General features: G+C 48.5%; 1 protein-coding gene across 1 annotated transcript in view; it reads right to left on the reverse strand.

Moving 5' to 3' along the window:
• Window positions 1-13,982: 13,982 nt before the first annotated feature.
• Window positions 13,983-15,918, reverse strand: part of CFAP299 (cilia and flagella associated protein 299) — a gene marked incomplete at its 5' end in the record, with an annotated part of 220,059 nt that continues 218,123 nt past the window's right edge. Inside the window, one exon of the mRNA XM_082315025.1 lies at window positions 13,983-14,251. Coding sequence (XP_082171151.1) covers window positions 14,156-14,251 — 96 coding nt within the window. The 3' untranslated portion in view covers window positions 13,983-14,155. The remainder of the gene's footprint in view (window positions 14,252-15,918) is intronic.

Here is a 15,918-nt window from a genome sequence, read left to right on the forward strand (position 1 = left end):
AAAAAAAAAAAAAGGAAAAAAGACGACGGAAAAGCAGCGGGGCGGAGGAGCAGCCGCCCGCCCGCCCGCCCGCCCCGGCGCCGGCAGCCGAGGTGCTGGTCGCGCGCCGCGCAGGTTGCTTTTGGCGAGAGGCGGAGGCGTCGCTGTCCGCGCGGCGGGGCGCGCGCCGCCCGCTCTGCCGCTGCAGCGCAGCCCCGGTGCCTCCGCGGGCGCGGCGCGAGGGCGGGCGTGCGGTGAGCGTGCGGGGCGCGCGAGCCCCGGCGCGCGGGGCCGATCCGTGCCGGCAGCAGCCAATCGCGCGCCCCGCGCCGCCGGCGGCGGCGGCTGCAAGCGGGAGGCAAAGCGAAGGGGAAGCCGCCGCCGAGGAGAGCGCGGGCAGGGGCGCGGGCAGGGGCGCGGGCAGGGGCAGGGGCGCGGGCAGGGGCAGAGGGAGGCTCGGGTCTGGGAATTCAATCGCTGGCGCTGCCCGCATCCCTGAGGGCGGCCGGGGAACGGGGTGGCGCGGTGTTCCCACCTCCACCCCGCCTCTTCCACGGGCAGCAATACAACATCATTGCAATAAAACAAAAATCACGAGTCAAACCGCCCTCAGCCTTCTCCCCTCGAAAACCTCACGGCTCGGCTGCGCTCGGCAGCCCACGGCAGGCAGGTGGAAGGGATGCTAACCGGGCTGTGCTGGGCAGCGGCGTCCCCAGCAGCCCGGTGCCACGCGCCGCGCCCGCCTGAAAGCAGGACAAGCCCCTTCGGGCACGTAACCCTTAGGGGAGCTGCGTGGGATCAGGCAGGGAAATCCTGCCCGTGCGGACTCCTCCGCTGCAGCAGGGCACAGCAAGGTGTTTCTTGCTCGGCTGAGAGGATTTCACCTGCCTCCCGCCGTGGCTGCTTTTCACCACCAAAGGGACAGAAACGTCTCACCCCTCCTGCCAGTGCCACAGCATCAGACAGCGCCCCATCGGACAGGGAACGCGGTCCCTTCGCAGACAGGCTTTGCAGCGCCAAGCGCGCCTTACCTCGCGCATCTGGCGCGGGAAAACACGGCAGGGGGAAGAGAAGCCTCGTCGCATTTTCACCGTTTATAAATACGCTGGTTGGCAAGAATGACCGAGTTTCTAACCTGAAGAAAGGAAGTAAGAAAAATGGCTTGCAAATTAGGATATAGAGCTTAGCACACAGTATTTCCAGCACAGGGCATTCGCATTTTCAACCGCCTACAGAAAGCGTATCCTTATCAAGCACTACACGTAACACTAAAATGCATCATGTATTGGAAAGTGAACTTGCCTTGCAAATTCCACTGAATTTGGGATTGGTAACAAATACTGTTATGCAGTTTTAGTAAGCCCATCTGTAACTACAAGAGGCAAGTGCCTGCTGGCAGAGAGGAAGGAAAGAGGAGATTTTTCAAAAGCAGGGTAATGATTGTGATACGCTTGTGGATTTGAGTGCTCAAATACAACCCATGGCAGCGTCTCATTTTCAAACAGTTTTGAGGCATCGAATTTGCCACGTGCATCTAAAAATATTATCCACGTATGTACAAACGCACACAATTTCAATATTAATGCTAATAGGAAGATTAACTATACTTTTCACTTCTCTATGTAAGAAACTTACATTAGTGCAATATAAAAACTGCACAAGTGACTGTACATAATTAAAACATTAAGGCGTGATTGAGGTTTTGGACACAAATAATAAAACCGATGCAGATCTTTGCAGGAAGAAAACAAAATGATTTGAACTCACAGCTAAAAAATTCAGCACAAGCAGAAATCTGTCTTATTTCCATGGCAGAACTGTCAGTCCCAAAGAAGAATCTTGACGCAACGGAAATACTGGAATTGCTATTTCAACTTCAGTCATGTTATTTTCGACTGGTGAGAGATGCGATTTAAAAAAAAACCAACAACACACCGCAACTCTTCCAATAAAAAAAAAAAAAAGCATAACTGAATCCTCTTTTAAACCTACAGCACCAAATAATTGACCGTAAGAATGTGGTGTTTAGCATACCCAACACATCTTCCAAACTACAGCCTGACTCTTGAGATGGGACCACTGTAAATCAAGAATGACTTGAGTAAAAACAAACAAACAAAAAAAACCAACAACAAAAAAACCAACTCAGAGACAGCATGTATCTGACACCATACTCAAGCAAAGGAGGATTAGACAAGAACTAACTTAAGTTCCACGTGGAAGCTCACGCACCCTATTGCTGAGCTTTTATTTAAAATCTTTTAAGTGTTAGCAGAAAGCCCTGTTTATGCAAAACGAATTCAGATTTTGGCTCCCAGAGCATTGCCCCACCACTTGACTGCAGTTGTTTAAGTTAAGTGTCTAAAATAGAAAGTTAGCCCTATACAATCCTATTTCGACCAGTAAGGAGAGAGAAAGAGGACACTTGGTGTGAGGCAGAAAGGAAAAAGTGACTTCTCCGGGCATTAGGTGCCTTCTCTGAATCCCCCTTTTCAGACGGCCGCTGCAGTTTTTTGAGCGCGCTGCAGAAGACGACGTTGGGTTTCAAACACCCCTTGCTTTACGGACAGTCCCTGTGACATGGTGGGACGCTCGTCACACCCAGTTCTGTGGCTCCCACAGTGAAAAAATTTCCCTAGCTCAAATGGGACATGAGATATTTAAATGCCAGAGCACTGTGAGTGCGCAAACCAAACCAAACCAGTACACGTAAGGAGTTACTCCTCATTAGTAAATAACGGCTGGCAAGCCCTCAGACCTGACTTCTGAGATAACAGTGCTTTTGCACTTCTGTTATTTCTTTTCCATTTCTTCCATCGACGCGCTGCAAAGCACTAGCAAGTTTAGCATCGTTCAGAGAACAAAACTTTGACCGTGTCCCAGAGAGCTTACAGTTTAACCCCACAGGTTTCAGAAGAGTTGTGCTGATTTCCGAGAGAAGAAGCCCCCTGAAGCCGTATGTATCACTGTGCTGGCACCACGTGCAATGGCGAAGCTGTGTTCCCAGCCTTGACAGGGGAACACGGTGCTTCCATTACAAATATCACGGAGGTAGAGGCACGCACAGGCTCACCCTCAAAACAACGGTTCTGACAGCGAACCTTTTTAACCGCAAGCATCAGCGACCGCCGCTGAAACCACCCCTTCCTCTTACAGATGCAGTATTTCCAACCGGGAGGCACCCTCTGCTTTTTGGCTTTGGTAAAAGAATCTGAAAGATCAAATTCAATGGGTTATTTAGATAATGGTCAGATTCCAGCTGCTTCTACAACCCTATAATAACGTGCTTGCATGTAGCATTTACAGGGCAGGACGGGAAGTGGAAACAAGTAATTCACAAGTGGACTGGGACAGCGATGTAACGGGACAAGGACACGCTGCGATAAACGTCCAGGCTGCCCAGCTCACCCAGCACAGCTCGACTGAACGCCCAGGCGAAAGGACTATGCAACCGGTACTGCCAAACGTGGGTGCGTCAGGCTGTTGCCCTACCCAATCTCAGTAGGAAAGAGAGGGAAAAGGACCCAGAACCAGTTAACGTAGATGAAGAACGTTAAGAATGAGACACTGACTTCCATTTAACCTTCCTCTAAATTCTCCGTTAATGGGAGTGATATCTCGATGACTTGTTACCTCTGCACTTTCTTGGGTGGGGATACTAATACACGTGACCTCGCTTTGCATCTTTCAGCGACCTCCGCTCCTACCTTGCAGCGAGACAGGCCCTGAGTCAGCGTGAGCTTGCTGGGGCTCTGGGGGGAGGGAAGGGGACTAGAAGCCTTACAGCTTCCCACAGCCGCCCCGCAGCACAACGCAGACAGCAGGGAAGCTCCTTCAGGTACCCTGCCAAACGGGAGGAGCTGCTCACCCCAGCCTTGCAGCAGAGCGCTCCCCTCCCCGCAGGTCAGCCTCCGCCTCTTTACGGTGCTCTCACGGGGCACCAAGGGGCAGATGGCTCCGAAGAACCTGCCCTTGTTGCAGTCTCCAGCAACTGTTTTCACAGCGGATGACATATTCCCTTGTGCGATACTCCTGTCCCCATGAGAGTCAGCAGGATGGTTTAATGCTCACATCAGTTTAAGCAGAGTCCAAGCTTGTAATTCCATCCTGCTCCCTCATGCATGCTAAAATTACTCCATAATTCTACTGATAATAAATACCAGGCTTACCATGCAGCACTTCAGCAATGTACTATGCAAAAGCAGAGCTTACCCTGAATTGAAAGGACCATCTATCTTTTTGGGATGGTTTAATCTTCATGACCCCTCTTTTCTGCAAGCTTTCTGCTGTGGCTGACCAACAAGAAACCAGCTAATCCCAGCTGTCGTGGTCATGTTGCTGGTACGACTGCCTCAGAACTCGGCACTGTCCCAGTATTACTGACTGGGACGGCATTACTGTTTCTGTCCGGTCAATGCACACCCAGTAAAGGTGCTACAGATGTAAGCCTGGACGGCGATGCTGCACTGAAAGGACCCGGTCTACTTTAACGCCCTCAGCTCTCACCATTCTGGGTAAGAGACTGTGAAACATCCAGTCTACCGCTCCTGATCTAGCAAGCGAACCAAGTTTCGGCAGGAAAAAGCTGTGCTTAATGGAAACTAAGCAGCGCAAAATCCACAAGGCTGGTTTTCTAACCATCTTCTTATTGCAGATTTTGAAGCACGTATTTAACGTGCGCTCAGCACCATGCAGAAAATATTCCCGGCTACAAGCTTGCACTGCGACTCTTAGTTCACGCAGGCAGTATACGGCAGATACGCAAGGAAACGTGAGCTTTCAGCGCAAATCAAAGCATCGTTAAAGTGGAGTAAGATTTTTTTCCCCAAAGCTCCTCTGAACTACCACAGAAGCAGCGCAGGGCGACGTGCCGAAATGGGAGTCAGCAGACCTGCTCTTCTCAACCACTTCAGGTACTTCTGGAATTCTAACAGAGGACCGCCACAAGCACTCGCTATTACAAATGATGCATATTTGTGGAGATTAAGACACCTGGCTTTAGATGTCTGTCTTCTAGCTGGGTGTCCACGACGCCCTTCTCGCCAATGCAGGGAGAAGGATCTAAAGAGCTATTCACCTCACTCGACAGCAGGCTTTTAGTCAGCCAGTTTGCCGTCCATGCAGCTGCAAAGACGCTCTTGGAGTTGTACCGCTGTGACTTTCAACTTCAAAGGCTGGAACAATATTCCTGAGTTAGACTGTGAGCCCCCAAGGTGATCCTGTAGCCTTCCTCTTCAGGGGCAGCCAGGTGACTAGGTGGAAAAGAGGGTCTCCAGATGAGCGCCCACTTTTGAAAATATACATCTTGGCACACAAACAGCAGTCTCTGCATCTGAAACCAGCATCTGAATTTGCCGGTTGTGGGGAGAGAAATCTACTTTCATCAGTTGATGAATATTCATCGCTACTGGTTTGCACACTTCATGGCCTTGGATGAGTTGGCAGAAGCAACTCTGCTATCCTGTCAGCCATGGTTTATTTTCTTTCTATCTATCAATGTTTATCCTAAATTATGGACGTATTAAAACACTGAGAGGTAGGCAAAGGGATCTGGCAAACTGAGAAAATGGTTTCATTTCAAATGAAATATTTTGGTTGAAATAAATTGTGGTTGGTTAGTTTGGATTCCGACTATGTCCCCATCTGAAATTCTCCACGGGCATCTTTTCAGCTCAGTTTCTTTAACTTTTTGCAAACAGCAACGAGGGCTATGGAAAGAACCTGTGGTTTGGTTTTCAGTAGATATTTTGACACTGGCGCTACTTCCAGAATGGAAATGTAGTTCTGCAGTTTTTCTTAATATACTTTCTGGCCTGCGTCCTGCTCCAAGTGAAGCAGATGGGTGCTCTAGCCCGGTTGCACTGATTGGCCAAATTTCATAGGGCCAATATACTTAATAACACGGTGAAGTCAGCATTTACTGACACGTTTTACTACTACGCTTCATTCTCTGACAAAATTAATATTAATTTTAATTGAGGCAGCAATTTCATGTGCTTCCAGTTTAGTTCTTGGTTGAAAAAGGAACAAGTTCAGCATCTATTTTTCAAAAAGCAAATGGCGAGCTCCTTGAAAGAGACTCCGCTAGCTCTTGTTTGGAGAGAAGAAAGAAATAGGAGGGCCATGAGGCTGTTCTGACGTTTTAACCTTTTCTACCAAAATGGCCAAATGAAGAGAGATTTGAATCTCTTCCCAGAAAAACGGCAAGTCCAGACTCAGTTTCACCCAATATGACCTCAGTCTACGCAACAGATCCCCGAGTATCAGAAACGAATCGCTGTCGCCTGTTGGCATAAAGCAGCTCCCTCACAGCTGAACGGGGCCTTTGTATAGGAAAGACAAGGGACTGTGGGGACAGAGGAGAAAAACCAGTCTCCTCCACGGATCTGTCAGAGTTACGTGGTCAAGAGGAGGCATGCCAAGGTTTGAGTACCAGACAGTCTCACTTCAGTCTCTGGGAAAATCATGGAGCGTGTCCTCTTGGGGCACATGAGGCAGAAGAAAGTAACTGGGAACGGTCAGCGCGGATTTGCCGAGGGCAAATCACGTCTGGCCCCCCCCCGATTTCTTTTTGTGATAAAGAGATTGGACTTGCAGATGAGGGAGACCAGTGGATGACGTTTACCTCAACTTCAGCCAGGGTTCTGCCACCGTCTCTGACAAAATCACCGTATCCAAGTAAGGACATTACCACCCGGATGGTTCAAAAACTACTTAAATGCCCAGGCTCCGAGGGTCGACATTAATAGGCCATACTGCCCTTGGAGGCCAGCAGACAGCTGCCGGAGGCTGACACACCTCCTGGCGACTGACTGATACGAGCCAAGAGCTCGCGTTTGCTTTTCATCAACATGCGGCCAAATCCTGAGGTCTTTTCTTTGGGCCAAATCCTCAGCAGATGCAAACCACAGGGCTTCACCAATTTCAGTGTTATACGCACAGACGAGATTCACCATATTATAGTAGCAATGCTTAAAAGATTGGCAGTGGTTTTTTTCCCCTGAGACTCTTAAGAAGGTACTTATTTGCTAAGTAAGCTAGTATTATTTCAATGATTTAAGCTGTAATGACTTTCCTCATGTAAGCTTTTGACTTCGGAAGTGCAAAAAATGTTAATAACAGTTCTTAAATTCAACATCTCGGCTTTTCAGCTGTCAGCAGAACGGATCCCAATTATGCCTGAAGAGAAACTCAGGGGAACGCAACACCCGAATTCGTTCCTGAACATGGGTCCATCTGGTGACAGCTGATGCGCGCCCTGATCGGCTTTTTGAGTTTTCTATTGATAAAGGCAAAACAAGTCATTTAGAAGGCTAAGAAGGGTTAAAGAATGACTTGAGCCCTAATGTTGATGCAACAGCAGTAAAAATGATTCGTGCAGAATGAGATCTAGTCTGAACTTGGTGCAGAAACACTCTACATATTTTGCATTTTTAATGGAGATGACTAAATGTGGTGTTAATTTCTTATTTTTCTCCCTCCCCCTTTTTTCTGTCTTGGTTTGCCAAACGTACCAGCTCAACGGCATACTCATCAAAGCAATTGTGGAATAACAGCTTACCTACCTTTCCTGTGTTTATAACAACAAGGCAAACATTTCAGTATGATATACCGACAGGCTCCACATCGCAAAACACTGTCCAACTTCCTAAATCACTTCTTTGGAATATCCATATAAATTCATCTGCCTTTCTGCACAGCATACAAATCATTTCGGTACAAATGTACAAATCAGGTCTTAGTCAGTCTGGAGTGCAGGTCTCAACGCAAAACAGCTGCAGGGGCATGAAAAGCTACAAAACATGCAGACAGACAGAAAGAATAACCATCACCACATGGGACAAATTGTGCGTACGCACTGGTGTGATTATGGAGTGACTCCATCCTATCCAGTACAGTCGCTCTAGATTTCCATCTGCGGAGCTGAGATAACAATTTGGACTGCTACAGATAATCTGTAATTCTTTTTTTTTTTCCTTCCTAGCTCCCTCCTTCTATTAAGAAACAGGAAAAATGCAAAGAGGTCAAATACTGCCGCTCTAGAAGCAGGCACCGAACTCCAGCTGGTGCGTGCACGTGCGTGTGTCCCTGCAGATGCACTTGCAGGCAGATATCTGAAGCAAAATCAGACAGAAACTGTCTGAAATTCTGGCTATGCCTGACGATCTTTCTCCGCTTCGGTAATATGAAAGTTACTTGCCTTGCAATTGGACAGGACTGGGCTTTCCACGCTGATCACCCGCCTACAGTTGTTCTACCATGGTACCATAGAAAGAGACGATCGGTGGGTGCTTCTCATTTGCTCTCGCCCGCGTCAGCGAGGACAGGTTATCTACAAACAGCATCCCTCCGAGCTACAGCCAGCGCAGCTCCAGTCGGGTCTGCAGGTCCCGCTCCCTCCCTGCCGGGCCCTAGCAGCTCCCTGCTACCACAGCTCCATCCCAACCCACCACACAGTCTCCGGTTTGTGAGGCAACCTAGCGTTTTTATTCCTTAGCCCTGGGCACACAGTTGGCTTCAATCTTAATTAAGTTTATTTAAATGATGAGCAACTCCTGTGCCACTGTCAGGGCCAGCCTCGCTTTTCTCCAGCAGCCCCTTTCAAAAAGGTGCTATTTGAAACCTCCACCAAAACCTTCCAGTTTCCACTTTTTCAGAGCTTGCCCTGTAACGCACATACCTGGTAACTTCACAGTTATTTGTTCACTCCGCACAAGCGTTCGGAAGTCCCGGGGAACAGGAAACCACAAATACTCCTTCTGGGGGAAATGAAATAATTACATATTTGCATAACAAAGTGATATTAGCAAAATCTGTTCAGCATGTGAAGGCCAATCCCATACTTGCACTTATTAGTTGCCTGGCTTTCAGGCTTTCCAGAATTTCCTTACAAAAGCCATCTCCGCTGCTGCGGCTCCTACATCCAGCTCTCCTCGCTGTCATCTGGTGCATACCCCCCCGCAGCTCCACCTCGGCTGCCTCGCACCAGCCCTCTGCACCATCCGCTTGCTTGTCTCAGGTGGGCTTCTGCGTATTCTGCTCTGGCAGGGCTCCGGCCACCGAGCCTTCGGGTCAGCCACACCAGCTTTGCTCCCAGCAGTGTCTCCAGCCCCACAGAGTCACCCCTGCCCTGACTAGGCCCATAATCGCTGGCTAGGGCTTGTCGTCCTGCCCCCGCAGAAGCCATCGCTCCAGAGAAACCTCGTCTCTCCTCACCGAATTCGGTCTTGCGACCCAGTCAGCAGGATCCTCCGCAGTTAGCTCTGCATGATCCGCTTACCCTAAGCTGTATCATTCCCCTGCATCCCTCGTACGTGGACGTTCCCGTGCACAACAGCGTGGAGTTCCCCACCAGCACAGGAGGACGCTAAGCAGCACGTCAGCCAGCAGTGCTTGGCATCGCACTACGCACGCTGCAACACGCGGCGCCGGCCGGCTCTCCCCTCCTATCGGGGAACCGAGCGGCGCTTGCTCTCTTTCAAAAATCTCCTTGCTCTTGGTCTTAGAGATGCATACAGAAAATAGCCTTTCGCTAGGCAGGGTCACGGGGAGAAACTTGTACCTAACCGCTCCTCTGGACAGCCGTTACGTATATCCATTACGCTTGCTAGACTGGGTGTTTGCTCAGGTGGCCAGCATCAGCCTTCCCGCCGGAGGTGCCTTCCCAGCATAATTTCTTCTCTAGGGCCCGGGGATCACATGTTTCTCTCATCACGGAGAACTTCTGCTGTGGGACCTGTAATAACTCTGCTCGGAGTTGAGCTGAAATAACACGTGCCTCAAGCGAACAATAGCCAAATAACAAGAGTGATATTTTTTTCTTCTTGTAAAGAGCGTGTACTGCACACAGGGCTCATCTGCATGGCTTCAGTACATTCAGCACCTGTGTTTTTGTTTTCTTTGCAGTGGGAACGGTGGCTTGGCCTGCACTGCTTGTCCCTGCCTGCCTTGCAGAGAATTGCCCAACGGTTTTATTCATTTTTAATCTGATTTCTTTTCTGTACGTGGGGAGTTGGAGTTAATGGAGGATTTTCTCCTGCGACCTCTTTCGCTGATGGCCAAAAGGAGAACGTCTAATGACCAAGTTGTACGCGGCTTGGAGATCTCCTTGTTCTTGACATGAGGCAGGGCTCAGCTACTAAGTTGGCGCTGCCATCCCCCGTTCCCTTCTTTCAGCTTTGAAGATGCAGCTACATTGGCAAGGCTGCTGCTGGAAGGACGAACTTAACGAGCGCATGAAGTGCTGCTTGCTGTGTTTTCCGAGCCGACACCTTACTGTACAGCTACCGAATTCAAAAGTGGGGCTTCGTTACTGCCATTGCTTGGGCTCCTCAGGCAGCTGGCCTTCCACAAAACCACTGTCGGTCAGAGAACGCAAAGCTGCCGATGCCTCTCCATAAAATCACACTGAACTCACCACTATTTTATTTCACGTAATACGAAAAGCTTCTAACTACGTCCAAGCATCCTGTCGCGACAGTTACAGAACAAAGACCTTCAGATTTCGGTGTAAAAAGGCTTCTTTTTTCAAAGCACTGCATTTTGTACTAAATAATAACTCTTCCTGCGATTCTGCTTGTGGCTCAGGATGGAGCTGTTCACCACCAATCTCGTACTACTTTTCAGCTTCACTCTATTACCCAAAATAACAACAACCACCGTTCCGAATGCTGTTGCAAGACCAAAGATCCAGACTCCGCATAAAAAGAACAAAACTATGATTTTGGCAGGGGAGGTAAAGAAATATAAAAGAACCCAAAACATATACAGGCTAATAAAATCTGTAGACCGTAACTCATGTACTCAGTTTAGAGATGCTCGAAAAAAACACACCCACCCCCCCGGTATAAAATCTAGAGTTCTGGGGATCCCTTGCAAGGATCCACTTTCCCTTCAATGCCCAAAATCCGTGATCTTACGGCAGCGCGTAAACTCTGTACCTGCAGTAAACGTCATGATCAGTGACGATACCAGAGTCTCTCTTCAGAACAGAATGGAGAAATTGCCGTTCACCTTATGTTTACAGCAGGCAATAATTTCAGGCTGGACAGTTTGCATTTGTTTCTGCTAAGAAGTCACAGAGCGTAAGAACATATACAGGACGCTTTCATGGGATTATCAGTCCTTGGAAAGCTTCTCTCTCGATTACCGTATGTTTTGCATGTCCGCTTCACTGTGTGTCTACCCAGGGCTGAAGAGCGACAAGATGTTGGGAAAAACCACTGCTGCCGTTTTATGGAAATGGAGCGTAACAGCACTTAGTTACTTTTAGGCACCATCCTGTTTGTCCAAGAGAATTAACCTTTTCTTTAAAATGCAAGCCAGATTACAGAAGTGTTTGGGGATAGATTTTCACTTACAGCAGAGGCTAGAGTCTCTTCCAGTTAGGACTGGCAAAGCACTATAACGTGTAGCTCGGGAGCTTTCGTTAATGAAAACGCTCTGGGGTCCCAGGTTTTGAACGTCAGCAGAGACGGAACACCAGGAGATTAGCTCATAGGCAAGGATGGGCGGGAAGGAACCAAACGAGTTTACTGAGCAGCTACTAATTCTGTGAATTACTCAAGTGTATACCGTTCTTTCATTGCAGACATTAGAGTTTACTTTTTGTCACAAATGAGGTTTATCGCCCAAGTCAGAAAGAACGTGAAATTGCAATTGCATAGCAGGTCAGCAGCAAGTGCAAAAGATGAGGCTTCCTATGTCTTTACAGCCTTTCAGTTACGTACCTTTAGAGATACACAGTGCATTGGTGCACTGACCTGAAAACAAGTAAAACCTGCTGAGATCCAAATGTCCTTCCATGTTCCTGCAGGTGTAGACATAGGGTTCTCCTAGACTTCAGGCTGTTCTTTCGAATCGAGAGTGTTGGCTAATAAGATGAAAGCAAAGGAAGCTGAATTCGTGGAAATAACTTCTAAGGTTGAAAATTTACTACTTCTATGTTCTACTTAATGTTATTTATTTATTTATTTGTTATGATTCGGAGATAATGTTCTCCAAACTCCAGGGAGCGCTTGCCAACTTAGGTTATTTTAACATTGCTTTAAAATCCAATTAGACTGAGAAAGAAAAATGACAGTTCATTTGCCGAGAGGAATGAAAAATACAATTTGTACCGTTTCCACCCGTTGTCCCCTCTACCAGCCTTCATAACGAGGATTTCTCCCCCCTCCAGTGTTCAAGAGAGGCAAAACTTAATGTTTTCAAAAATGGCTCGGGAGTTCTGATTTGGGGGGGGGGGGGGGGGGGGGGGAATAAAAAATCCCAAATGCTAAGCTGTACTATAAAGGCAATTTAGCTTTAATGCTATAAAAAGAGTTGCGAGTCTTCCCTGGAGCTGTCTCAAGACACAGGGGCAGTAAAGCCAAGCCGAGTCCATGACAGAAGCCTAGTTTTATGGAGAGATGCCAGGAACAATGAAAATCTTTATGCTTGGTACTGCTAAATGAGGGAAACACCTAGAAGCACCAAGGTCAGGAGAAGCCTGCCCTAACAGCGCAAGGTCTTCCCTCTGGAGACCGGAGGTTTCCAACGCAGGGCCCCCTGCAACATCAGAGTTACCGCGCTCTTGGGCTTTTGCTCTTGCTCCGAACAGCCCCGGGAAGCGGCACCGTTGGCCTCCGCTCCTTTGCCCTCCCGGCAGGGTTCTACCTTGGCGCTTCCACCCGCTCTGCGCGCAGGGCTCCAGGAGCCTCCCGTGGCCGGCGTGCGCTCCGCCGGGGGCACCCGCCTGCGGGCGCCGAGCCCCGGCCGGGCACCGAGCCCCGGAGCTCCGGGCGGCCATGGCCGGCTCCGGGTGCCGCCTCCGCAGCCCGCCGGCGGGTCCCGGCCAGCGCACCAGCCTCCGTCTGCTGCGAGATTTCAGGGCGCTACAGGATGAAGAGCTCTGTATAAAAGCAAGGTCTTACGGTAAAAGATTTTTATTATATTTTGGAAATGGCAGAACTTCATAACATTGGAAGTTTTATGGGAAAGAAAACAAGGCTTCTAAGTCTCTCCCAAATTATTGCAGCTTTGAAGTAACAACTTTCACTTTGTAATTGTTGGAACACTCCCTCTCCTTGCAGTAAAGGGATCTTTAATGCGCCAACTGCTAAGACCGAGGCGCACAGCCGTTTCCAAAGGGAACGGGCTTGCGATGAGGCTGGCAGATAAACCCCACCCTATGGTAAGCCTAGCAGCGCTGCTGCCATCTTTTGTCTTGTCCGAGTTGCCTCACTTGTCCTTTTCACAAATTCACAGGACTGAGGCCAGAAAAGATCATTAAAATCATCCAGACCCTTAAAGAATAAGGTCCGGGGAATTTTATCCAGCTGCTTTCTGCCTTTGTTTCCCCTGCCTTCACCTCCACATCCTTTTTCTTTTCCTTGTAATTATGGCTTTTGCTTCCTGCTAGTTCTTTCTGCTGCGCAGCTTTGTGCCCTTTTCCAGTTCTCCAGTAAGCAGACAGCTACGTTGGTGGTTATACCAGCTGGATCACCTAAGCACGGGCAACGGAAGAGAGTCCCTTGGGCCGCTGCACTGCTGCCGGAACTTGTGGCAAGTTGGTACTAGAACAGCAGCAAGAGCAGGAATGGATGAGAAGCGGCCTTCAAGGAACCACTGATGCCATGAAAACGCTGCAGATATCTCTACATTTACCAGTCTACTGGGTACAACTTCTCCCCGCTACCCTGTGCGTGGCTTGGTCCGTATTACGTGGTGTTAGCTGCTCAACAGAGGTCCAGGCCTACGGGAAAACGAGTCTCCCAGGAAGAATTTAAAACATCCCGTCGCTGGGAAACTATGGGACAGTAGTTTCTTTTCTTTACTCCAGGGAAGAATGCAGCACCTCTGTCCCAGCCGCCCTGCTGCCTTAGGAGTAGTGGGAAAAGTTGGGTCCAAACCTTCTGTTTTCCCCGTAGGTGCTTTTGCAATTCAGGTACCCCACGACTATCACAAAGGACAAACAAGGGGCCCAGATACATGGACTCTACAGCCAGTATAGCGTCTTCCTTCCACTTTATTTCCCTCAAGGAGCGAGACACAAACCAACTCCAAACCAGTATAAAAATCCCCCTCTTCCTTCCTACCCCCAAACACAAGGTGAAGATCTTTCAACTGTTTCTTTTTCTTCCAGATGGCTTGAAAACATCTACACAAATCACTGTGGGAAGAGCCACACAGATGGACCTTAGGTCCCTTTTCTGATGATATGGTCATAGATAACGACGTGGAGATAGAGGTGTGTTTCAACAGGCGTCCGCGTCGTGTTGTCTCCTGGGTAGGCCTGAAACACAGAATATTACAGATACCCAGTCAGGAGAGAGAAAAGACACGGTTTTTTATGTCGTGAATTTTCTTCTTCTTCCCTTGGAATGTAAAGTTTGGTAAATGCAACTAGCTCCGAGGGCCGGGATTTCTCAGTGAAGCTTCGTGTCCTGGCACCGGGCAGCTCGTTTCTCCTGCAATGCTTTTAGCAGATGCAAAGACCGCAATAGAGTTCTTCTAGCTAAGTACAACTAGGAACAAGCGGACCACCGACTGGTCAAAGGGAAGGCCCGCTTGCAAAGATCGGGCAGCTGGTACTAAGTCTGTTCAAGCTGAACCCCGTGAGAGAGAACTGGTGCTGATTTCAGTTTGGCCCACAGCAAGCACCTCTCAAAAGCCTGTTCTCCATCAGTGAGCGCTACAGAAAAGCCAAAGCCCGATGGATCGCGTGGGGACTCACAGGTCCGTGCCCTGCAACCTGTGGGGAGACACAACTCGGTACATGGACAAACGCTTCTTACTGTGGCTCTTGGCACGTGAAGCTCTTGCGCGCAGACGCTAAAGAGCTGGTTATTTGTTACAGATGTTCCGCAGCTGTAGGAAGTTGGATCGGTGGCCCGCTTTCAAGGCAACCAAACACATTTTTAGGTATGCATTTTTGAATTTCTAACAAACCAATGCACTTATTTTGAAATGCATATAATTTGATATTTTGTACTGTTACTATTCATATGTGACCATCTTTCACGGGAAGTACATCAAAGAAACCATCATCCTAGATCAGTTCTGTAGAAACCCCAACAAATTATTGCCCAGCTTAGTTTGTGTTGGTTTTGAGAGTAACCAAAGCCTGGGTGTGTTTGTCACATCCAATCTACAGTCCAAGGACTTCAGCTGTAAAGTTTAAAAAAGTGTGGTTGGCACCAGACGAACACAGTCGGTTTCTTACAGAGGGAAGCTGTCTGTAATGTTATTACCCACTCAGCTCTCAACATGAAAGACAAAATACCCATGGCAATTTAATCCGCTTGCAACTATAGCTGACAACGGGATGCCTCGGTACGACTCGAGGATTTGCTTTGTTTGGATTCAACTCCTATGTAAACAATGGTAGAGACCAATCAACTTCAGCAATAATAGGATCAGAGCCACTTTTAGGGGAAAGCAAAGCACACGTTTGTGCTGTCCATCATTTATGAGACACAGAGCCCTCAACGTTCATCCTGTTTATAGTACTACAGAGGCACAAGTATCTTCCTTTCTTTTATTCAGCTGTAAATCCTTCTGAACCATTTACTGTGTGCTGGAGAAACACAGCTCTCCACAAGAAGACGCATCTAGCGTCACATTTCTCTTTTGTGAGGGACGGGGTTTAAAATCCAAGTCTGACCCTTATGCCGGTGACAATCTCAATTTGCTACGAGAACCAAATAACCTAAATGGGGTCGCTTTCCTTAGGACTTCTCAAATCTTCTGTGTTAAGGAGGAAGAATAAGGATTGCGTGCGGCCGGGAAAGGATTTCTGCCGGTTTCGGTTCACGGCCGCACAAGCGCTGGGGTGGAAGGCGGCCTGCGCTTCGGATGCGGGAACCGGTTTTTGGATTTGACGGTGTTCAGCAGGCCCTGCCAGGATTTGGGATATTAGAGCTTTTGTTTCAAAGCAGCCTAACATTTATTTATTTTTAT

The sequence above is a fragment of the Platalea leucorodia genome (assembly GCF_965183815.1).
Source record: "Platalea leucorodia genome assembly, chromosome: 6".
Lineage (NCBI taxonomy): Eukaryota > Metazoa > Chordata > Aves > Pelecaniformes > Threskiornithidae > Platalea > Platalea leucorodia.